Genomic DNA, 22,871 nt, shown 5'->3' on the forward strand with positions numbered 1-22,871 from the left:
GGAGGGATCAGTGGCAGGTGAACAGGCTGGGATATGAAATCCTGGCAGTGGGACTGCAGGCAGCGAGTGGCACAAGAGCCAACACTGAGCACCAGGAGAACTGGCACCCTGTGAGCAGCGCTGGCTGGAGGAACATGGTGCTGTTTGGGAGCAGCACACCAAGTACAGGTTCTTTGCACACTATCACTTATTCTAATCCCCCCAGCAGCCCTCCTGGTGGCTCCAGGACCAGCCCTGTCAGTCCCACGGCAGCAGCCACCTACCATGGGGTGCCTGGAATAGGGGTGGTGGCAACCGGCTTGGCCTTCTGAGCTGCCTTCTCTTCCTCTGTCATTTCTTCCTCTTTTGGCTCCTCGAGGAAAAAATAAGTTAGAGGATAAGGCAATGACAGCTGGCTAACTATTTATTATACAGTAACTAACTTGTTCTAAACAAGCCAATGTATTTTGAAGCCATGTTGACAAGTAGCTCACAGTGACACGCCCAGAACAGAAGCACTGGAATTACAACAGCAGCTGCTACTCCAAAACCTCAGTTCCAAAACCTCCAAGCATTTCCTTAACTTTTGACTTCGGCAAAACCTGACTTAAATGCCTTCCTAGATCTGCATGAATCCTGGAAATCCAGGAAGGCCAGGATACAGGGGCAAGGGTGTGGTTTCTGACAAAGAAATTTTCATTTATTCTTAAAATGCGTTTATTTGAAAATGAGACACGGAGTCTGAAGCAGTGAAAACCTGCAATAACCTCTGCAGCAGAAATAAGCTTAGGTTATTGCTACAGAAACTGGCAACTACCTCAGAAGTAAACAGGGTGGAATAGCAACAAAACCCAGACACTGAATTCTGTGCTTTTGCCTACTAAACTACATTGAAGTTCACAGAAATCAGGATAAAAGTTTTAATTTTTATTCAAACACCCCTTAGCACCCTCAAGAATATCCTGTTCAGCACAGCAAAACACCTTCCAAGGAAGAAGGTACTTTTGTTTACTGAAAACACCACAGTACACATTCTAGGACAAGTGTTCCTAACAGTCTAAACTTAGCAGTTGCAGCACATGGAAAACATGTGAGCTTTGTGTCAAACTGGTCAAAATAATGAAGTAAAGAAATAGAGAAAAAGCTATTAAATATTTCAAACATTCAGGACAAGTTTCATTTTCTCTTAAAATCAGTGAGAGAACACCACGTCTATGTAATGAGCTAACTTTTGCCCCATGTTCTTACTAATTTCTTAACTCACATACTCTGTACCTTTCTTTTAAATGACCTTTTTATCTTACGTAAAAAAAAAATAATAGGAAAAGGAAAGGTCTGAATCCAAAAAGGAAGGCTTTCAAAATCCCCTACAGAATTTAAGAACTCAAATTACTAACCATGGCTCCTGCCAACCTGCCTAGGCTGAGATGCAGCCACAGCTGTGGGATGTGGGACTCAGTGGCCAGACTGACTACTGGGTTCAAGGTATTTTACCTCTTTTATCAGTTCCTTTATAGGTTCTTCTTTTGGCTCTTCTTCTTCTGTCTCCATCGGTAAAGGCTCCTCCGAGGGTTCTTTAATTGGCTCTTTGACCTTCTCTTCCATTTTTTCTAAATAAAGATAGACTCTTCCTGAGTATTAAGGAATCATTATAGAACCACAACAAATTTAATTTTATTGGTGTAATTTTCCAAGCACAACACCAACCCAATACTTCTTTTGAATGTATTTTCACCACTTTCTGTCCCTCTTAGGCTTTGCAGTGTCCGCTTATAAAGTCATGGTTATCTCCTGTGCCAAGATCTACTTGGCACTGGAAAATGAAATATTGTGAGACAGTTAAAATACTAAAAAGCTGACTAAGGGGTACCCCAACAGGAATGCTGAAACACCAATAAAAATATCAACTAGCAGTGCAACACTGAAGACCACTTTCAGATGTTAAATGTTGTGGACAAAAAAAAAAAGAAAGATCTGAGACAATTAATGCAGAATTGCCCAGGGACTGCTCTGCACTGAGTTCAAAAAAGCATAAAATGCATAATCTTTTCTCAGCAAAATTGCTCTCAGATGTTTTCATCTCAGTAAAAAGACCTATTATTTATTCTGAATTATTAAGAAGATGGGCATTAATTGAACTAACAGTGTAAGTGTCCTGCATTTGCCTAAGCAATGATTTCTTGCAACTAAAAATTCAGGAGAAAATAAAAGACAGAACTATTCGGATCTGTGTTCTTAAAAGACTTTATAAACTGAATAAAAGCCACAGGATTTTTGCCCCTTCCTTCTTATTTATGATACAAGAAAAATTCCCCCCCCCCCCATTTGACACCCCCCATGGATCTAAAGTGCATTTAAGTGAACACATGTCACAGAAGATGAGTGGAACGCAATGTAGGGATGTGGACAGGGGGAGATGATATTATTCTACTTCATATTCCAAATCTGTTTATATGTTCTTGAAGATCTGAAATTCAGCCCAACGATCTTCATTTTTTCCTGGTTTACAGCCCTTGGAATAACTGACTTTTCTCCTCCCTTTCTATCTGCAACTGGAACCTTCTCAAACATATGTACATGAAGTACTCACTTTCTACTGGCACAGGAACATGCATTTACCCAAGGCACAGGATTTGAGAGCAACTCTAGAACCAAACACTCTGACAGTACAGTGGGAAACAAACTGCAACTCTCAGACTCAAGACCAACTCACGTGGATACTTACAATCAGAACTTAAAAACATTCTTAAGGGGGATCAGGGATCAGAAACATTCCCGCTAGCGTTTTCAAACACAATCACTAAAGGTCCGAGCGATGTTCCCACTACGCTGCCGTAGTAAAAAAAAAAACAACCAAACCAAAAGTACCTTTTTCTTTCAGTTCTTGGGGTTTTTCCCATGTGGACTCCAAAGTCCTGTTGTTGTAGTAGTAGGTCTTTCCATCTGCTGTTTTGTACTCCGTCCACTCGGACACCGCGGTGGCTCCCGCCAGCGTGGCGGGGGAGGCGGCGATGGCCACCTGCGGGTGGATCATGGGCACGATGGGGGGGGCCATGCCAGGCAGGACTCCTGGGCAAAGGGAAAGAGGGAAAAAAAGGAAAAAGAAACCAGTAAGTGACAAAAGCAGGACCTAACTTACCACCTTAACCCATAGAAATAGACAGAGATTGGTTTTCAAAGTTAAATTGGAAAAGCAAGGCGTTGTTACCAAATTTCCTTCCTGTGTTTTGCAATCAGTAATGCCCATTCCCAGGCAAATTAGATGGTTCTTAATTTTAATTAATGTGTAATTCTGCAGAGCACAAAGTTTGTTAGCTTTCAGACATTTGCTTTTATATTTCAAAACTAAGTGCTCTATTTATTAAAAAAGTCTTTACGAGATCTCTGTAGCAAATAATTATTTTTTAAATCTACTCCACTTCTTAATTATGCTATCACTGTAAGAGATAGTCCTATTGCTCTTAAAAAAAGGCAACAGTGGCTTGAATTTGAGCTATAGAATAAAGAGTAGAACTCTGATAAATCTTAAATACTGACATTAATTCAGAGCCTTCAATAAAACCTGATGAGAATGAAATAGTATCAGATTGTTGGGTTTGTTTAGTACTGCAAACTGATTGAAAAAAACCCACTTTATTGAAATCCTAAAGTAAAATGGCAAGCAAATATCCAAAGATAAGAAAGCCAGAATGCTGCACTATCCTATTATCTCTCCACTCATCCCAACAAACTGGGTATAATGAACAGATTTGGAACGACAAGTTCTAGAAGAACCAATTGGATAGGACTGGAACTACAATATCATAAATTTGAGCCTTTGACATTGAAAAAGTCTTGTTTTAAATAATGGAAAAGCACACATTACACATTGCAATAACGTGTTCTCAGTGAGTGACTGTTCTTAAATCCACAATTGAAATATGGAAGTTCACACTCAGACGCACAGACACGCACACAACATGCGAGCACAGCCAGCCACTGCACATGTGGAGCAGGAAAACAAAAATCCACACAAGAAACTAGGAACTAAGTATGGGCATGAGAGTCACAGTCATTACAGAACTCAATGGTTACAGAAAACTGTATGGGAGTCTGGGTACAGAATAAGCTGACACTAACAGTTATTTGGGAAGTTATTTCCTGGCCAAATATGATATTTGCATTTATACTGGTTTTGAAAATAAAGTAATATATAGTCATTCAAGTGGGGAAGCAAATAAAGAAATAAAAGAAACAACCACATTCACTACCATGCCAACTTACAGACAAAACGAACTAGGATGGGTTTGGAAATTACCGGTCTTGGTGGTAGCGACTGTCTTTACATACGGGCAGCTGACTATTTGCATCATTGCTACACCTGCAAAACGGATAGGAAGCATGTTGGAAAGCTGCCATGGGATGTCAGCTACCACGGGGTGCTACGGACTTCCTGCCACAATTTAGAATGCCATTTGCAGCTGGCAGAGAGGGAGCCTCCCAGCAAGAAAATGTGAATTACTTTTGCTCCAACATTTTACGCCAGATCAAATAAAAACCTAATTTTAAGCTGCAGCAACGGTCTCTGCCTACGTTAAACCAGCTGTTTAGCAAGTTATTGGGATGCCATTAAAAAGAAAAAAGGTATTTCAGCGAAGATTCAGGGGTTTAAGTTCATCCGAGGGGGAACGCAGCTCTCCTTGTAGGGCAGCACCACGGGAAAATATCCCATTACTGGGGCTGCTTCCACAGGCAGCCTCTGCTGGGACAGACCCATGGGGAGCAGCAGCACAGTGAAACTCACAGGCTTTGCTGTCCTCAGTCTGCTGCTGCACTTAGAGAGCAGGGTAAGGCTGGAAGGACAGATCTGAACTACTCAGAGTAGCAAGACGGGGTGACAGCCAAGTGCAACCCAGAGGGAAAGCTGAGGGTACGAGGGTCATTACAGAAAGGCTGCAGGTGGAAGAAAGGGGGTAAAAAGCAATGAAGCTGCAGACAGAGGTACACAAAGCTGCACTAGCACAGGGGCAGCCCAAATTTTCTTTATTTTTGATTATCAAGAATGGCACAAGCTGAAAAATATTTTAAAAGCCATAACTCGCCCTCAGAAAGGTGGCACCATGCACTGGTCTGCTCTCTAGTTCAGTAAGAAATTACACAGAAAGGCACAAAGAGAAAAAGCAGCTTGTCCTCTTTGATCAGACCAAAATTCAGCGGGAAATTAGACAGGGATAAGGGGAATGCATTTCCAAAACCTCCATTTTAGGTGCGGAAGGCAACTATAGAAATTCTCTCTGTCTGGTACAGTCTGGATGCTCAGAAACTGAAATACTCCAGAAACTTTCTCTTCAAGGGTTTCAATTCATCATTGAGGTGGAAATGCTCCAGTGGAAAGTGAAATTAAACCCCTGTGTTTATAACCAAAGTAATTTCTGGGTTTGTTCATTACAGATATAGTGTGGAAAGCATACACAAATACTGTCAATTTATTTTAAAAGACAGGATTAGAATTGTAATGTTCTGTAGTAATAATTTCAATGAGAGAATCCCAAACTAGTTTTATTAAAAACTTATAAATTGAGACATAAAAACATTGACTCAAACAGCACTGACTGAAGTGTTCATCTAAATCAGGGGGATGGTCATGTTGTGTACTTGACAGTGGATCTGCAAATTCGTTTTGTTAAGGAAGTTACAGCATGTCTCCAACGTGGGTCAGTATAAACACCACTATCTGCAGGGTGCTGGAGTTAGGGATGCTGCAGCACAGGTAAGACTGAGCAAACACCCAAGCTGTTTCCTCTGCCGAGGTCATTCCCAAACATAAAACTGACTTAGAACATAGGAATTGAGAGAAAGCAGACTTACTTTTTAAGATCTGAGATTATGAGATATCACTAATCAACACTTCCCTTGCTCCATCTTACTGCAGTGTAACAGAGATTAACTTTGAAATGACTAGACAGTGGCACTGTTCACCTCTGCCCCTCTAACTTCAAATCCTCTGGCTGACACCACACCTAGTGCTGAACATTCCAAACATCTACAGTCTAACCTTCAGAAGCCCTTCTGACTTCACCCAATACCACCATGAAGTAATTTTGATTTCTCTTCTGTTTCTTGTTAATGTAAAAGCTTTTAAAGGTTTCCTTCTCTTTTACAGTGTTTATAAACCCTCACAACCAACTCAAGTCAGGATTAGCTGAAAGCGGACAGACTTCACTCTGTAATCAGGTGAACTGACAAATCAGACCCACTAGTGGAAGCAGCACTTTGCTGTCAGGTGTTCTTCCTACATGCTGTGGGTTCCACCTGAGCCCAGCTCACTGGGAGAATTGGTCAGAGCCCACACTTGTTACCAGGGAAGTTCTAAACAAAGTAATTTTCAAAAATGAGTTTCAGGAGGAGATCGATGTTCCTGCTCTGCCTTTGCTCCTGTACTGCACTACTCCCAAAACTTTTTGACTGACAGCTTACAAAAAAGCCCAACCCAGGCACATACCCAGTGTCTCCACCTCCACTGGCACTCTTCTCCACTGCTCTGACCATCCCCACTTTACCTGACAGGTCACACTTGCATAGATTATATCCCTCACAGGTGTGTAAGGAGCCCTCACTCCATGCTGACCTTGCCAGCAAGGAATCAGAATTCACAGTTCAGCACGTTCAGCCAACCACCTTTAAGGCTTAACCCACTTTACTGTTCCTCCAAACCTCACAAATATGTAGGACTTCTCCCTCTATTCTTTATCCACTTCTTGTTCAGCCTTGAATATCACGTTCCATTTGTTTCCAGTCTTAAAATGAGTCCTACACTGCGATTTCCTTTTCAGGCCAATACAGATTAAGGTAGCTTTGCTCAGTTATTTTAAAAGACTGTTCTAAAAGCAGAGGCAGCTAAAAGCTGGTGCTCTCTTCTAGTCAGCATTTTAACTGTTTTCAGGCTTACTTCCCTTAGCAAAGGAGTGTTCTGAAGGGTTACTTTACATCCACCCAATTCAATGGAAGGTAAAGGCCTCCCTCCAGCTGCACTGGGTGGCTGCGTTAGGAGGACAGCAGGGAGGTCACCTCCCTCAGCTTGTACAAGAGTTAGAAAGCAGTGATGATTCTTTGTCATTCTTAATCAGAAACTAACTTGGATCCAATACAACTGCAGTCTCCAACCTTCCTTTGCAACACGAAATCGACAGCTCGTGGTGTATGTTTAGTGCTACTGTGCACTGAAACACATCAATTTTGTACTAGAACAGGAACTCAGCTGTATCCATGCAAATGAAACGTGGTGTGTAAGCACTAAGTGGCATTAGTGACCTCCTGCAGCAACTACAGAGAGCAAGTGAGCCCAACATTTTCCCAGGCTAAAATTCCTTCCTTAGGTATCTAAATATTTCATAAAAACTTAGGAAACTGATTTACCCAGAAGCACTGTGCTGCCACCTAAGATTCATTCTCAGTGGTCTTTAAACCTAAAGCCTGTGAATAACATCCTGGCACCCCGAATGCCTTATCATGGTCCTCAGGTCACACCTCAACACTCAGCATTTTACCTGATGGCTGCAGCCTGAGAGAACTGGGAACACCTGACATCACTGGGTCATGATTTCCATGGTAATTGTTCCTGCTCATCCATGTCCTAGTAAATATTTGTGACTTAAGGTCTAAATCAAGCAAGTGAAAAAAATTATAGCAATATCGCAATTAGTAAAATATAGTGCTCAATATTCTCATTTAAACATTATATGTTTAAATGCAGCTGTTTTCTGCTAAGTATAGCAAAGAACTAGAAGTCAAAAAATTTTATGTTCTTTGTTAATTAAAAAGTCTGTCTGCTAACCCTGAATTCTTTCAGAAATACTCTGAGGAGAGGATCCAGGCAAGTTCTGTACACAGTGGACACATGAGTGCAAACAACTGACAACATGGACATGTAGCAGACAAGACAATTACAGTTTGCCAATTTACCTGGAAGTGGAATAGGCATGCCAGGAAGGGGGACACGAAATGGAGGTACCATTACTGGTGGAAAAGCAGGAATTGCTGCAGTTGGTTGAGGTACTGCATGAGGAACTGCAGGAGGCAATGTCTGTGGGACTGGCTGGGGTACAGTCTGCACAGGTGTAGCAGAAGGAGCAGAGGTTGAAACACTGACTGATGGTGTGGCAACTGAAACACCCGAACTCGGGGTCTGGTCTTGTGTGGTAGGTGCTGATAAAAAAACACAAAAGAACACCTTGTATCTTAGACACTGCAATATATTGCTGCAAACATACTGGCGCTCTGTTTCCCGGTACATAAGAGATATGCTCGGATATAACCAGCAGGAAGACACTCCTGGACAAAAAATACTTTGCCTTCTCTGGAACATTAAATATTCACATAGAAAGTCAATTTCCAATTTCACTTTGTCCCATTCTTTGCTCCTAACAAGTCTCTATAGCAGTAGCAAAGGACAAATACAGCCTGAAATGAGGTTCTACGCTGTATCCCTGTTCAGAGAAACAGAAAGGGAAGGTTACAGAGAGTTTCCCATAGCAACAGACTGTCCTTGTGTTACGTGAACACAGTTTCTGCTTTTAACAGCAGCATCTGCATGACAGCAGTCTGCCTAAAACTATGCCGGGCTGCATTCCCAGAACAGGAAAATATCAATAAAAATGTGTAAATAAGTAAGGAAAAGGAAAGTACTTTTGTTCAGCAGCTGCAAGAACTTTCTTGGTCTTCAGTGCCTCCCAGTGGGAAAACACACGACTGGCATTTAGTTCCATCATCCCTGCAGCATGACTGAAACCAGCCCTTAACTGGGAGCAAACAACCTCACAGCACGGGCCAACAGGAATTACAGACAAGTCTGCTTAAACTTCAGATTCACTCTGCAAGATTTGGTGCAGGGAAGGAGGGAAAAAGAAAAAAAAAAAAAGAAACCACACCAATTTATGGCCATATTCCAATGGGCACACCATGCATTTTTTAACACTACCAGAAACATTCCAAATAACATAACAGTATTAGCATATTTAAACAAAGATTTCTGATCTTTTGTTAAGCACTTCAGAAAGGGTGAAAGTTCTTAGCAGTGCCTAACATTTAGGGAAACAGAGCAGACAGTCAGTATTTGATTTGTAAAACTTAAGTCAAATCAGTATCAGGCAAGAATGAAGCTCAGCCAGAAGTCCCAGTATTTTTTACATTCTGAGAGTTATAAAATTATTTTCAATTATAGAATTTCATCACCTAGGCACAGACACCAACAGTAACAGTTCTTGAAAGCAAAGACAAAGTTTAGCAGATAGAACAGGCAGAAGTGAAAGAGATTCTCAGCGTTCAATATTAGGAAATTTAAGTTCAGAGAAGGTGTGTAAAGTGCTGTCACCAAAGCAGGATCAGCTCTCCCAAGCCTGGCATTGTATCAGGAGCTAACATTCACCTCCTACCCGAGGTTACTCGGCACAACCCTTAGGTTAGAGCAGATCATAGCTCAACAAAGCTGCTGAACACAGTACTTAGTTACCTTTCAAAATAAACAAAAGCCCTAAAATGCTTTGAGCAACACAAGTTCTTTGTTGCTCTAATGATGTGTCCTCCCACAGCCTCAACGAAAACAGAATTTGAGTGTCACGTTAAATGGCGAGTTAAGCTTGATTTGTTTCCCCTGTTACAGGAAAAAGACCAATTCCAGAGGCTGCAACTCTACCCCCAGATGGAGTTAGAACAGTTCATCTCCTGCACACTCTCTGGCCTGGCTCAGTGAACAGATCAGAGCCAGAGCAGCTACAACACCCAAGGCTGTCCCAGTGCTGGATACCTGCTAATCACCAGTGCTGTCTATCTGTCATGCAGACAGGATGCTCTCTGATCTGCTCCCTCCCCAGCACACCTCGCTCTGGACATGAGGAGTGACCTCACTCAGTTTGCTGCTGACAGACTCACATGCAAACAGACCCATAGTACATAACACACCTCTCTGTCAAGATGCACCTGAGCTCCTGGGTAGCACACACGGGACAAACTGCAGTGCCAACCACACTGCTGGTGCACAGTCATGCATTATGTGCTTGCTGTGTAAATTCAGCCCTGTTCCCTCAGTTGGGAAACCCTTACAAGCAAAAGCTCAGCCCATGGAAGCAGCACTAATCCCCAGACTATTATTCAAACGTCATGAGTGAACAATAATGGCTCTAAGGACTTTCTTTTTCCTCTTTGTGCAACTCTAGAAAATAGGAACTGAGGAGGCTTAGGCAGAAGAATAATACTAATAAAAGTAACACACCAAAGTAGCTCTATTCTGCAATCAACCAATACTCACAGCCCAGCAGCTCTCAGAAACCCAACATCCTACAGCAACACATGCCATGGAGAAAACCACCAGGAAACTGCTACAACTAAACTCCTACCTCAGGTCAACTTTTCTTTTGAAACACCTTTAAAAACAGTTCAGCTCTATCTAAAGTCAAAAGGAAATAGATGCGTAATAGCTCTGAGATGATGTGATAACAGCAGGAGAAAAATATACAAAGACCTGAAGAACTCTTTGAGACTGGGGGGGAAAAAAGGTTTGCATGCAAGGTCCTTCTGGATTAAACACTGTAGGTTAAATTCACACTCCACTTCATGCTGAAACAACCTTCCTGGACACCAAGTTTTTGCTGCCATTCCCCATGCAGCACCCCCACCACCTGCTCCCCCATCGCGAGGTCCGGGACACCCCCGGGTACTCACTGGAGTTGGTCTGGGACACTGAGGTGGCCGTGGTGGTGGTGGAGGTGGTGGAGGACTGTGTGCTGGAGGAGGTGGATGGCGAGGCTGCGGACGCAGGGCTGCTGGTGGTGGGGGTGGAGGCCCCCACGGCCTGGGCCTGTGCCTGGGCCGCCAGCATCGGCGTCAGCTCCGACTGCTGGATCACCTTCACCCCGTCCGGCTTCGTCCAGGCCGACTCGCGCGTCCGCGCGTTGTAGAAATACACCTGAGGGGAGAGCGGCCCCGTCACCGCGGCTCGGCCACACGCGGCCCAGCTCCTCCAGTTTTATAGCAAGGAACAGGGGGAGCCAGGAGCGTGGCTTCAGTGCCCAACTGCGTGGCCAGGGGCTCACAGCGGGACCACCCCGGCACCCATCTCACCTTCCCGTCGGGAGTTTTGTTCTCTACCCAGATCTCCTCAGCTGGGGGCATCGCTGGTGTTCCCGGCGCGGAGACCGGCGGCATTCCTGGAGGGAACATCATACCAGGAGGTGGTGGCATGCTACCCATGGGAGGAGGCATAAATGGTGGTCTCTAAAGGCATATAATAACAATAATGATCACAATGACAACAACAACAATATAATTTCCAAGCAGTTTTCCTTTCTTAGAACATCAACAGACAGTACACTGGCAGTAAGGATAACTCTGCCAGGCTTGGGAGCTTCTCTAACGATCCAGTGCTCCCAGCTCAGGAATGTGCCTCCTGCCAACCCCATCTATAGCAGAACAGCTGCCAGCACTTCACTTCTGAGATGCAAGCACCAATGCATCTGAAAATGGTGACATGAAGAGAAGTGTGGTGAAAGAAAAGTCCTCTCCTGAAAAGGACAAAATATCTTAATGCAAGGAAGAAAAAGAATGGAAGAGCTGTTCTCAAATAGCTGCTGCTCAGACATCCCCACCTGTGACCCAAATACCCCACTGAACAGTTACCCAGTGACCCTCCCAGGGAAGAAATGTTAAAAAAAAATTAAATTATAAGTAAGGGCCCAATTTGATAGCACAGCTGAGCAGTGGGTTTCATTACAATCCACTATTTTCCTCAATTTCCCATTAACTAAATTTCTAACTAGTGCCAATTAAAAGTAAAAAGATGTAATTACATGTTCATTATTGCCTCATGATAGGAAATCCCAACCTGCCCTGCATTCCACAGTTACCTGAAAGCCTCAACACCTGTCTGTAATTCAAAGTACATTCAGTTCTTTTATTCTACTTGTTCATTTGTGCTGTTTGAAATTCCCCGTGCACAAGTACAACAAACACTTCCCTATAAAAAGACAGTTGACAAAATTCACTGAGCTCTTTTAACTTACTCTGCAAACACCTACAACTACAGCCCTAATTACCTCTATCACTCCAGCTTTAAACGAAGCTGTGATTCAGAAGTTTTGCTCTCCAGTGACAGCCTCGAGCTGAATGCTCTACCTGACACCCCGAGGGCTCTGCTGGGGCCAGGCCAGCCTGGGACATCCCGTGGCACAGGGAGGGGGTGGCTCAGTGCCAAGCTGCACACACAGGCCCTGAGCTGCATCCCTGCACCCAGAACTGGAGCTGTGCCCCTGGCAGCTGCCAGTGCTGCCATGTCCTCAGCTTCTGTCTGCATTTGGCTTCTGTTGGAAGCTTCCCCGAGATCCAACTTTCTGCTCCAAGAGCGGTATTTTAAACTGCTCTTTAAATCCATGTACCAAACCAGAAACAGTTATTTGTGTTAAACACTACTATAAAGGAAGCCAAGAGTGCATGGACAGCCTTCTGTACAAATACATGAACCCCTCAAGGAAATTCCAGCCTGCCTTCTCCTCCCTTGTTCCTCCCCCCATCTCCTGCACCTGCCACACAATGAGCTTTCCTGCTCTACAATCTGTGTGAAGGATACAGTGAAGCTCACTTTTCACCTACTGCTGCTGCTTTCCCCAAAGCAGGAGTCACACCATGAGGGCAGTTGGTGCCTGGTGCATAGCCAGGGCCTCAGCACGTCCTGAGCCCTGCTCCGAGCACAGCTTCCCCACTCCCACCATGAACCCCTCACCTCAGTGCGGAGCAGAGTATGGTGCTGGCACAGCCTGGGACACCCAGCTGTGCCTGGCACTGGTAAGGAGCTGTGGAGCTCCCAGCCTGGCACAACCAACCAGCCCCGTGTGACACCGGGAGCAGCAGCACCCTCAGGATGTAAATAAAACACAGAAATCCCAGAGATACCAGCAGCCGGGCCTGGGATCCAAAGTATCTCTGGCTGGTTCTTCAAACTGCAATTACAAGTAGTGGATTTAATCCATTATTTACAGCACGTGGTAGCATTGAGCTCCTCAGCCCACAGAGCACTTACACTGCCCTAATGGCACCGCACCCCCACAAGGCAAATAAACAACAGCACTGCACCCCACAAGGCAATTAAAATAATCCATTTTTCACTCACAAAGGTCTTGTCCCTTCCAAAATGTCCAGGTCTCTGAAAAGTAGACAAAAGACCTTAAACCATCCATCGGTTTAGCATTGCCTCTTGCCTCGAGGAGTTGTGCAGCAGCTCATTTGCATACCACAGGTATGCAGTGGTAAATAACACCACATCTGAGCCTTGTGCTCTGTCCTGCCCCGCTGTTTCCATACCCATTTTAATGTCCCTTTTTGTACAATTGGCACAGAATCACACAATCACTGAGGTTGGAAAAGAGCTCCAAGATCATCGAGTCCAACCTGTGACTGATCCCCACCTTGTCACCCAGACCAGAGCACTGAGTGCCACGTCCTGTTGTTCCCTGAACACCTCCAGGGACAGTGACTCCACCACCTCCCTGGGCAGCCCTTTCCAATGTCTGACAGCCCTTTCCATGAAGAAATTCTTCCTGATGTCCAACCTGAATTTCCCTGGCACAACTTGAGGCCATTTCCTCTTGTCCTGTCCCTTGTTCCCTGGGACCAGAGCCCGACCCCCACCTGGCTCCTCCCTCCTGTCAGGGGGTTGGAGAGAGTGAGAAGGTCCCCCCTGAGTCTCCTTTTCTCCAGGATGAGCCCCCCCAGCTCCCTCAGATGCTCCTGGTGCTACACACCCTTCCCCAGTTCTATTCCCTTCTCTGGATACGCTTCAGTCCCTCAATGTCCTTCCTGAATTGAGCGGCCCAGAACTGGACATTTCCACGTGTGAAGACAAACAGGAATAATCCCTAAATCCCACTTAACCCACCCGAGAGAACCCCCGTTCCTTACCTGTAGATGCGGAGGCCCCATGGGTGGGGGGATCCCCCCCGGGGGCGGCATCGGGGGCATACTGGGGTCGAAGGGGGGGCGGCCGAAGGGAGGCCGGGGGGGTGGAGGGGGTCCCCGCATCATCCCGAAGGGGGGGGGCGGCCGCAGGAGGGGCGGGGGGCCCCGCAGCACCGCGCTGGGCGGGGGCGCGGGGCCGCGGAACCGCAGCGCCTGCTGCTGAGCCATCCTGGGGAGAGACAGAGAGGGATACAGGGAACACGGGTCACTGCCGATCGCTGCTGGGCTGCGGGAAAACCAGTGGTGACCGTGAACAGCGATAAACACCGACAGACACAAAAATCGGTGTGAAAAAACCGCCACGTTTGAGCGGGTAAAGCTAAGCTTGCAACTACTTTAAGAGATTCCTCTCCTTCGCAATTCAAGGTTATTAGTCCCCAAATGTTAGTTTCTACTCGTGGGAATCGATACCCAGAGGTGGGATGGGGCGGTCAGGTGCTGGGAAGCGCATCCTGCCAGAGCTCCTCCAACACGCCCTGCTGCTCTGGTCCGTCCCGGGGCCCTCCGGCCGTGCCCGGGGCGGGGTCGCTTCTGCCTCTCCAAGGGCTCCCGTGTCCCCCGCGGACGGGACCCGCGGCAGGGCCCGGCCCCTGAGCACCTGAGACAGGAAACACCGTCACCTCGGGGACCGGCCAGCGCTGCCCCGCGAGAGCTCTCCTACTGCGCGAAAGCAGTGCGGGCATGCCCCGGGACCGGGAACAACACGGGCTACGAGACGGTGACCGGCGACACACATGGTCTGTCCGCACTGGGAGGAGTCCCCGCGGCACCCGCGCCCGGGGGCGGCCCCGGCCCGCGGACCGGGGACAGGGCCCGTCCCGCAGCACGCGGGGCCGGGAAATGGAGGCGGGAGCGCTCCCGCCGGCCCCTGCGCGTCCCAACCCCATCCCCACTCCGCCCGGGCCCGGTGCGGCCCGCCCCGCGACCCCGCGGTACCGCAGGTCGGTGCCGAAGCGCTCCCCGGCCGCCGCCGCCGCCTCCCCGTCTCCGCCGCCGCCGCCCCGCTCCGCCATGGCCGCCGCCGCCGCCGCGCGCACCCGCCCCGCCCCCGCGCGCGGCCCCCGACGCGTCCCATTGGCCGCACCGCACGCCCGTCAGCGCGCGCGGGGGCGGGCGCGCCCCGCAATTGGTCGCCGCGCCCGCCGGCTTTGAATGGGGGGAGCCGGGCGCGCCCTCATTGGCTGCGCGCGGGCGGCGCGCGCCGCTCGCGGACGGCGGCGTCACGTGGGGCGCGACCCCCCGTGGGGGAGAACCCGGAAGTGATTTTCGGTCGTAAAGGGGAGGGGGGGGGGAAGAAGGGACGGGGCGCGGCGCCCAATCAGCGGGCGGGACGGCGCGAGCCAATCAGCGCCCGGGGCGGTGGCGCGCGCCCGGCCGGGGGAGACGAACGGGGGGGACGTCCCGCCCCGTGACGTCACAGGGTCTCGCAGCCAATGAGCGGGCCTGCGGCGGGGAGTCGGGGGTCCACTAGGGGGCGCTGTGAGCGGGGGGGGCGAGTCCTGAGCGCCCCCGCGGCGGGGAAGGGGAAGGGCCCCCGTCGGAGTCAGCGGCGGCCGCACCGCACGGGAAGCCCGAGGGCGGGGGCGGCGGATCGAACACTGCCTGGATCCCGCCGGCGTCCTGGCGAAGGAACAGCCCGGACGGCTGGAGCAGCTCCATCCCCCGCGGGTCCTGCGCCGGCCTCGCTGGGCCGCCGCTCCCTTCCGTCTCTAACGGGCTTGGATTTGTGATCCCGCATTTCCCGTTCCTCTCCGGCTCTCAATAAAAACATCTGTCTTTTATTAAATAATGAAAATAATGGGAGTGCTAAGGGGCCCTTTGTCGGTGATGAGCCACAGAGACCCTCACGCACTTTGTGAGTTTGCTGCTTGGTGTTTTTATTCGTGGGTTTTGCTTGAAGTCGCTGCCACTGTGAAGATTTGGGGCAGGTCAGTGGGTGCTGGGGCTCCCCCAGAGCCTGCGTGTACCACTCCATCCCAGCATGTCCTGCTCCATCCAAACGTGTCCCACTCCATCCCAGTGTGTCCCTATCTCCATCCCATCATATCCTGCTCCATCCCAGTGTGTCCCCAGCTCCATCCCAGTGTGTCCCTATCTCCATCCCAGCATATCCTGCTCCATCCCAGTGTGTGCCCAGCTCCATCCCAGTGTGTCCCACTCCATCCTAGAGTGTTCTCAGCTCCATCCTAGCGTGCTCCGCTCCTTTCCAGCGTGTCCTGCTCCATCCCAGAGTGTCCTGCTCCATCTCAGCATGTCCCACTCCTTCCCTGTGCGTCCCCAGCTCCATCTCAGTATGTCCCACTCCTTCCCAGTGTGTCCCCAGCTCCATCCCAGCATGTCCCCAGCCTGTCCTAGCCCCAAACCTGGATGGCAGCAGCCTGGGGAGCAGTGGCCCTGCCTGTTCCATGGCCCCTGAGATGGGGATTGGTGCCTGGCTCTGCCCCTGGGGTGAGGGGCACAGCACCTGCTCCTCTCTGCCAGGGGAGAGGAGAAGGAGCCGGGTGTGCCCCCCACATACCCCCTCACCAGTGCTTTCCTATGGCAGAGATTGATACAGGTTTTGGCCGCTGTGGCTCAGATCCTCCCCACACAGTGGGGCTGCCTGTCTTCCACACATCTTTCATCCCCTTTTCATCTCCCTGTTCCAGGCTTGTCTCCATGTTTTATTGATGTCAGGCTGGCAGGCAGGAGCAGCTGCAGGGCCCTCTCCTGGGTTTGGGGAGGGGGGCTGGCACCGCTGCTGCACCCCAGCCCCCCTCACCCTCACCTTTGTTTTCCTAAAACATTCCAGCCAGGAATGCTCTGACTGCAGCTCCTTCAGGAGCAGTTAATGGTGAGCTGCAAAACAGGAGTCATTTCGACGAATCTGCTGGCAGCTCCCTGTGCCGAAGGACGTGGCTCTTGGCAACAGTACAATTTATTGTGACTGATACACGCTTCCCTGGATTTCATTAAAACACAGAATTCCAATAGCTCAACTCGCTGTTTGCCTGGACACCCTCCCTGATTACCAGCAGAGTGGGCTCTGGGGGTGCAGGGACAAGGGTGGAGGTCCAAACCCACACCCAGGGGAATCCCAAACAGATCCAGGGCTGCTGGATTGGCTGATGGGATCGTGCAAATGGAACGCCTTTGGGGCACACAGGGTATCCAGGCACTTTTCCAGAGAAGTCTGTGGCTGGGGCCGCCACTGCAGCCCTGGTTCCCCTCTCCCTCTCGCCGATCCTTTCCAGGCCTTTACTCCATGGCTGGAAAGCTGCTGGCTACGCTGTGCCAGGCACCAGCTCGGAGCTGCTGCCACTGCTGCTGCTGCTGCTGCTGCTGCAGAGAGTGTTCCCAGGGAGGTTTTTGAACTGTGAACCTTTTCAGATGTTTGGATTTCTGTAGTTTTTAAAAGACTATTTCTGACACGATCTGACTTCTCTGCCAGACATACAGGGAGTAATCTTGAAATCCTGTGGTTTGGATGCTCCTGCCCACATTCTCATGTTTCCTCATGTCCAAGGCGAGTGGCCTTTTCCATCCTCATTGCAGCTCTGTGCCAGGAGCTGGTTTCAGCACCGAGGTTCCCTCTGGCACAGTGGGGCAGCCCTGGAGCTGCCAGGACTGGCCCCCTGGAGCTGCAGCAGCAGTAGGGCTGTGCTTTCTCAGAGACGCTGACATCTTGTCATCCTGTTTTAATTTTTTTTTCAGATTTCATGTTGAAGTGTGATGCCAAATTAAAAATTTTGCCCTGAGCTGTCTGCAGGGCCTCTGGGCTGCTGCGGTGCCAGCATCTGCCGGGGAGACCCCCAGGTCCCGTGTCAGAGAGCGGCAGCGGGGGGAGGCTCTGCTTCCCCAGTCTCCCCCTTTCCCCTTCAGCCTGGCAGTTCACTGCTCAAATTGGGAGTGAAGCACCCTCCGGCTGTGGGTGCTGTGGGTGCTGTGGGTGCTGTGAGTGCTCTGGGTGCTCTGGGTGCTGTGGGGGCCATGGGTGCTGTGGCCCAGCTCAGTGGTGGGGCTGGGCCAGCCCGTTCCAAGGCCATGGGAGGCATCAGCCAGGTGTTGTGGGGAACAGATGGGTCTGGGCATTGTTGGAATTTAACAGGGCATGTCCCCATCTGTAGGCATGGCATGGCACAGTGTGGTTCATGCAGGCCACAGGCACGGAGCTCCCCTGTCTGGCCCAAGGTTTTCCCTGTATTTTACATGAAAAAAATCCCATTTTCTCTGTACATGTGGAGTCAGCAGATTCCCCTTGACACAGGGAAGCAGGTGCAGGCTCAGCTGTGGCAAGGGCAGTAGACAGGTGGGAGGTCTGGGAGGTGTCCTGAGTCAGCCAGAGCAGGGGGTCACCCAAACTAGGGCTCGTTGGAGGTGATGGCTGGAGAGGGGACAGCAGAGCTGAGCCCAGCCTGGCTGCCTGCAGTGTGTCATCTCTTGCAGCTCCTTGGCCAGGATAGTACCCTGTGAGTCCTTCTGAAATTATCACAGTCCTGTAACTGCATCAGCCACCACAGAACTGGGAGGAGGCCAGGAGGCCCCATCCTGAAATTCTGGGGGCATCCAGGGAAAGTTCTCCTCACTGAAACCAGCTACAGAGCTGACACTAATAGAAAAAGACCACTAAAAAGCTGTGTGATATTGTGTTCTGCTCCCGGTCCCTCTCTCCCTTCATTGCTGCTGGCATTTTATGAATTATTGATGTGCCAAGGTGCTGCCGCTCTCCCGTTTCCTCCGCGCTGCTCCCACTGCCGCAGCTGGGTCGGGCCGGGGCTGGGCTGCCAGGAGGGGATGCCCGGGAGGAGCTCAGTCCTGGCATGTCCCCAGGGCAGAGCCGAACACCTCGGTCCCGGTGCTGGAGCACAGAGCGAGGTTCCTAAACGGCGCAGCGGGGGCTTCACGCGAGTATGGCGATGCCCCGCGTGCTTCCCTGCTCCTGCGAGTCTCTGACCACGGCTTGTGCTCCCCCCGGGTCCTTTCTCCAGCCCACACTGCCGCGGGCTTCTCCCTCGGCTCCCTCGCTCGGAGCACACGCGGTCTGGCAGAGGGAGCTGAGCGGGGTCACCCCCAGAAGTGCCCCAGGAGCGGGGTCGGGGCGGCCGTCGGGGATCGCGGCAGGGTCAGCTGAGGGGACAGCCCGACGGGGCTCCGTGTCCCCTCCCGGCGGGGCTCCGTGTCCCCTCCCGGCGGGGCTCCGTGTCCCTTCCCGGCGGGAGACGCTCCCGGGCCACGTGCCAGCCCGGTGCAAGTGTGCGTGACGGGGTGTCCGGGACAGGAGATCATCCTCGGAGCGTTGCAAATGTGCCTCTTTCCCCAGAGAGACCAGGAACGCTCCGGCTTTGGGGTTAATATTTCATGAGGTGCTGGGACAGAAGCTGGCTCCGAGGCACGGGACAGACGTGCTCTCCCGCAGGGTGCGGGAGGGTCGCAGTGGTACCCGCAGCCACCCCCCGCGGTCCCTGTGCGGGGGCTCAAGCCAGGGACGGGGTCGGGGGAGGCTGCGTCAGGTGATGGATCTGTGCCATTCCAGAGGGCTCCTCCAATCCAGTGCTCCTTTGGCTGCCTGGGACTGTGTTGAACTGGAGCCAACTCACTCCTCGGGCCCCAGCTCTGCCGTGCCGTCCTGTCCCGGGAATGGCACTGGTGTGAAATCCCAGGACGCTGCATCTCATGGCCAATTTGCTCGGGTTTCCTCGGCGGGGGCTAATGTGTTTTCCATGTTAATGTGCCTGCACGTGGCATCCAACCTGACTGCAACATGGAGCCACTAATACTACATGACTGGCTCACGTGCCCCGTTGGCAGGGGACAGGGCTGCGCGTGTCACCACTGCTCCGCTTCTCCACCCGGCTTTGGCCTGGGCTGACCCCAGATTTATGATATTTCAGGTTTCCTCATTATAGGAGGAAGCAAACAACTCCTCTCACCCCAGTGTCTTTGTCAAAGAAGACACTTGCTCTATTCAAAATATTTCAGGTTCCTTCACTGCCCCTCCTCTGCCTCCCCACTAAAAAACTACTGAAAAAAGCAGAAGATCTCTATTTGAAAAGTCCACCATTAAAAGGATTATCAAAGTTTTTCCTAAATATTTTCTTCTGTCTTTAGATGAGAGTTATTTTGTGTTGTGAGGCATTTCAGCCTGTTGGCAGCATCAGAACTTGGTCAGCTCATTCCCCATGTGACCTTCTCAGAGCTGGCCCCAGCTACCCCTCCAGCTCCATCCCATGTGCAACTGCCTTGGAGGTTCCTCCACCAGCAAGGGATCCAGGAATCCACCCTTCTTACCTGCCCAGAATCCCCATCCCTAAACCTCCTTCTCTGTCCTACTCCAAGGACATGCTCATTCCTCTACTCCACAGGAAGGGGCCTGTGTGTCCCATTCCCTTGCGAGTGCCTGGAGCTGTGTCTGTCAACCGGGGAGTCACAGGGTGTAAAACCAACCAAGCAAAGAACAGAGGTTCAGATGTTTTCCAGAGGCTGTTACATGTTCTCACTGCAGTACCTGAAGGAGGATCCCTGAGCTGTGCTAGTTTTCCTAGCAGAGATCTGCACTCAGGCCAGGATGTGGCAGTGGCTGCAGACTAATTTGTTTTGACATTTGGGGAAAAACAAATGTATTCTGAGACAACTGAGATATCAAACTTTAACTACATCTCTGACTCAGATCCTTGGCGTGTTTTGTTCCTGCTGGCAGAGCCCGTAGGGTGCAGGGAGCTGTGGGGGGCTAAGGGGGGGCTGCAGGGCCCAGGGGAGGGCTGTGGGGAGCTGTGGAGATACCACATGCAATGGGGGAGACCTGCTTGGGCACCTGAGCAATACTTGAGGCTCTGGGCAAATGAGCCCAGCTGAACCTTCGTTACTTTGCATCAGACACGTCCTGAAAATGTAGTCCCTCTACCCAAATAATGTCCTGATTTTTGGTGGGTTTGTCCTCTAACCTCCCGCATGTGTTGGTGTTGGTGTGGACTGCAGTGTTTGGGTGTGCTCTGTGCAGAGCTGCAGCTCTCAGAGGAGCCTGGAGGGTGTGTCTCCCCCAGGGCAGCCCAGGCAATGCCCCTTGGCCCTGCCGGGGGGAGCACCCGGGGGAGGATTTGTCCCCTGTGCCACGGTCCCTTCCCCTGTGACATCCCCAAGGCCTCGGGATCCAGTGTCAGGGCTCTCCCGGGATGACTGAGGGCCCTGGTAAGCCCACAGGTGGGCGTTAGACACACCAGCCTCAGGAGGAGGAAAATCAGAGGTTTCCCTGCCCATCCACCTGCCCTCTGACTCTCTCAACTTTAGCTCCACACTCATGTAAGTTTAAAAGCAAGTAAATGTTAGCATTGTGATTCACCTTCCCATCTACTCCCTCCTCCGTTCAGTCCTGGCAAGAGAAGCTCTGCTCACCTGCCTGGTGGGAGCATCTCCTCCAAGGACAAGGAGATGGGGAGTGACACCAAGATGATTCCACTGAAAGCACAAACCCCTCCGCTCGAAACAGGCTCTGGGCTATTCACTGCCCTCACTGAGCTCTGAATGCTGAGCTCTGTTGGAGGATGATACCTTGGTTTCACTCCTGGCTCCTCTCTTATGACAGTGAGTAAATGGAGAGAGATCACACTCCTCCAACACTTCAAAATAATGACCCACACTGGGATCCATCTGGTGGTGCCAGGGGGCTGGTCCTGGGACCAGCACAGCGCTGGATGTGCTCAGGAGCTGGCAAGGCTGTTCCCCCCCCTCCCGAGGGCTGCCCCCCTTGCCCATGGTCTGCCCTACCCCCGTGGTGACTCCAGCACTGCCCTTCCCAATCCATGGACAGTGAAAAACAGTCAGGCACTGAGCCAACCCTGAGCATCCACAGACTTGGCTGCCTGAGGGGGCCTGTGCAGGTCCAGCAGTTCTGACACTTTCTCTGCTTTGCGCTCAGCATTTGGGAATGCCATTTCCACCTGGCAGGTTAAAGATAATTACCAAGTGTCAGTACAATTTGGCAGCAACTAATCTAGATTTGTTTAGAGTTATTGTATATTCTTAATTCTATTTGGATTTAAAAACACAGCATTTCATTTTCCTCTGAGCATTGTTTTGCTCCCCTTTATAAAATTCTACTGCAACTGTTGTGACATGTTTCTGCATACGTAGTTCTAAATTTGCTTAAAGAAACAAAGTCTAAATGATCTTGATGGAATAAATTTGTATCTCACTTTTCCAGGCAAACTGCAAAGCACAGCGAGTGTCATTCAAGACAAATTTGCTTAATGGCTTTAAAATACTATTCTGAAAATAACTCTTGAGGCTGTACAACCAGAGTGAGTTCCCTCTGCTTTGTACCAGTGCAAAGTGGGACTTTCTATGCCTCAGTGGGTCTCCACAGAGGTCCTGGCTGTGGATGCCCACCCAAAGCCCACGGCCATGTACTCTCAGCACCCTTGGGCTGGTCACAGTGAGCCAGTGGGTGATGGAGGGTGCAGCACCATTTCTGTGCGGGGCTGAGTGCTGGGCTCCTTGGGGCCCCTTCTCAGTGTTCTTCTCTCACCCTGGAGCCCTGCTCGAAGGTGTCTGACTGTCCTGGAGTGGCTCTGACCACTGCTCCTTGCTGAGCTGGGCTGGGTTGGGCTGGGGAAGTGGCATGGCCACTGCTTCAGCCTGTGCTCCCCTTGCCAGTAGCTGCTCCTTGGACCATCCCCTGGTGCCACCACAGGTGTCGGTGAGCACCACCAGGGACCCTCAGGGGGTCCTGCTGCTCCCATGGGACATGGGACATGCCCTGGTGGGGATGCACACACACACACAGGCTCCTCCCAGGCCATCAACCCTTTCTGTCCACACTGCAGCACCTGCTACCTCCCTCCTGCACCCCCAAACCCACCTGTGCTGGGTGTCCCCATGTGCCCCATCCTGTGGCCTCTCCCACACACGCTTCTGTACATCTGGGGGCTGCCCCCAGG

General features: G+C 50.5%; 1 protein-coding gene across 7 annotated transcripts in view; it reads right to left on the minus strand.

Annotated features, from left to right (window-relative positions):
* The window catches only part of TCERG1 (transcription elongation regulator 1), a 30,647-nt gene extending 15,659 nt beyond the window's left edge, over positions 1-14,988 (minus strand). The window contains exons 1-10 of one of the 7 annotated variants that reach the window (XM_064671636.1): positions 14,896-14,988; positions 13,903-14,128; positions 13,115-13,147; positions 11,074-11,226; positions 10,675-10,918; positions 7,921-8,163; positions 4,277-4,339; positions 2,848-3,048; positions 1,474-1,589; positions 264-349 (exon numbers count right to left, since the gene is read on the minus strand). In XM_064671636.1, coding sequence (XP_064527706.1) covers positions 264-349; positions 1,474-1,589; positions 2,848-3,048; positions 4,277-4,339; positions 7,921-8,163; positions 10,675-10,918; positions 11,074-11,226; positions 13,115-13,147; positions 13,903-14,128; positions 14,896-14,972 — 1,442 coding nt within the window. In that variant the 5' untranslated portion in view covers positions 14,973-14,988. Of the gene's footprint in view, positions 1-263; positions 353-1,473; positions 1,590-2,847; positions 3,049-4,276; positions 4,340-7,920; positions 8,164-10,674; positions 10,919-11,073; positions 11,227-13,114; positions 13,148-13,902; positions 14,129-14,895 lie in introns of all 7 variants that reach the window. The other 6 variants (XM_064671635.1, XM_064671638.1, XM_064671637.1 and 3 more) reach the window with 6 other exon arrangements.
* Between the last annotated feature and the right edge of the window lie 7,883 nt (positions 14,989-22,871).

This window comes from Pseudopipra pipra, chromosome 15 (assembly GCF_036250125.1).
Source record: "Pseudopipra pipra isolate bDixPip1 chromosome 15, bDixPip1.hap1, whole genome shotgun sequence".
Lineage (NCBI taxonomy): Eukaryota > Metazoa > Chordata > Aves > Passeriformes > Pipridae > Pseudopipra > Pseudopipra pipra.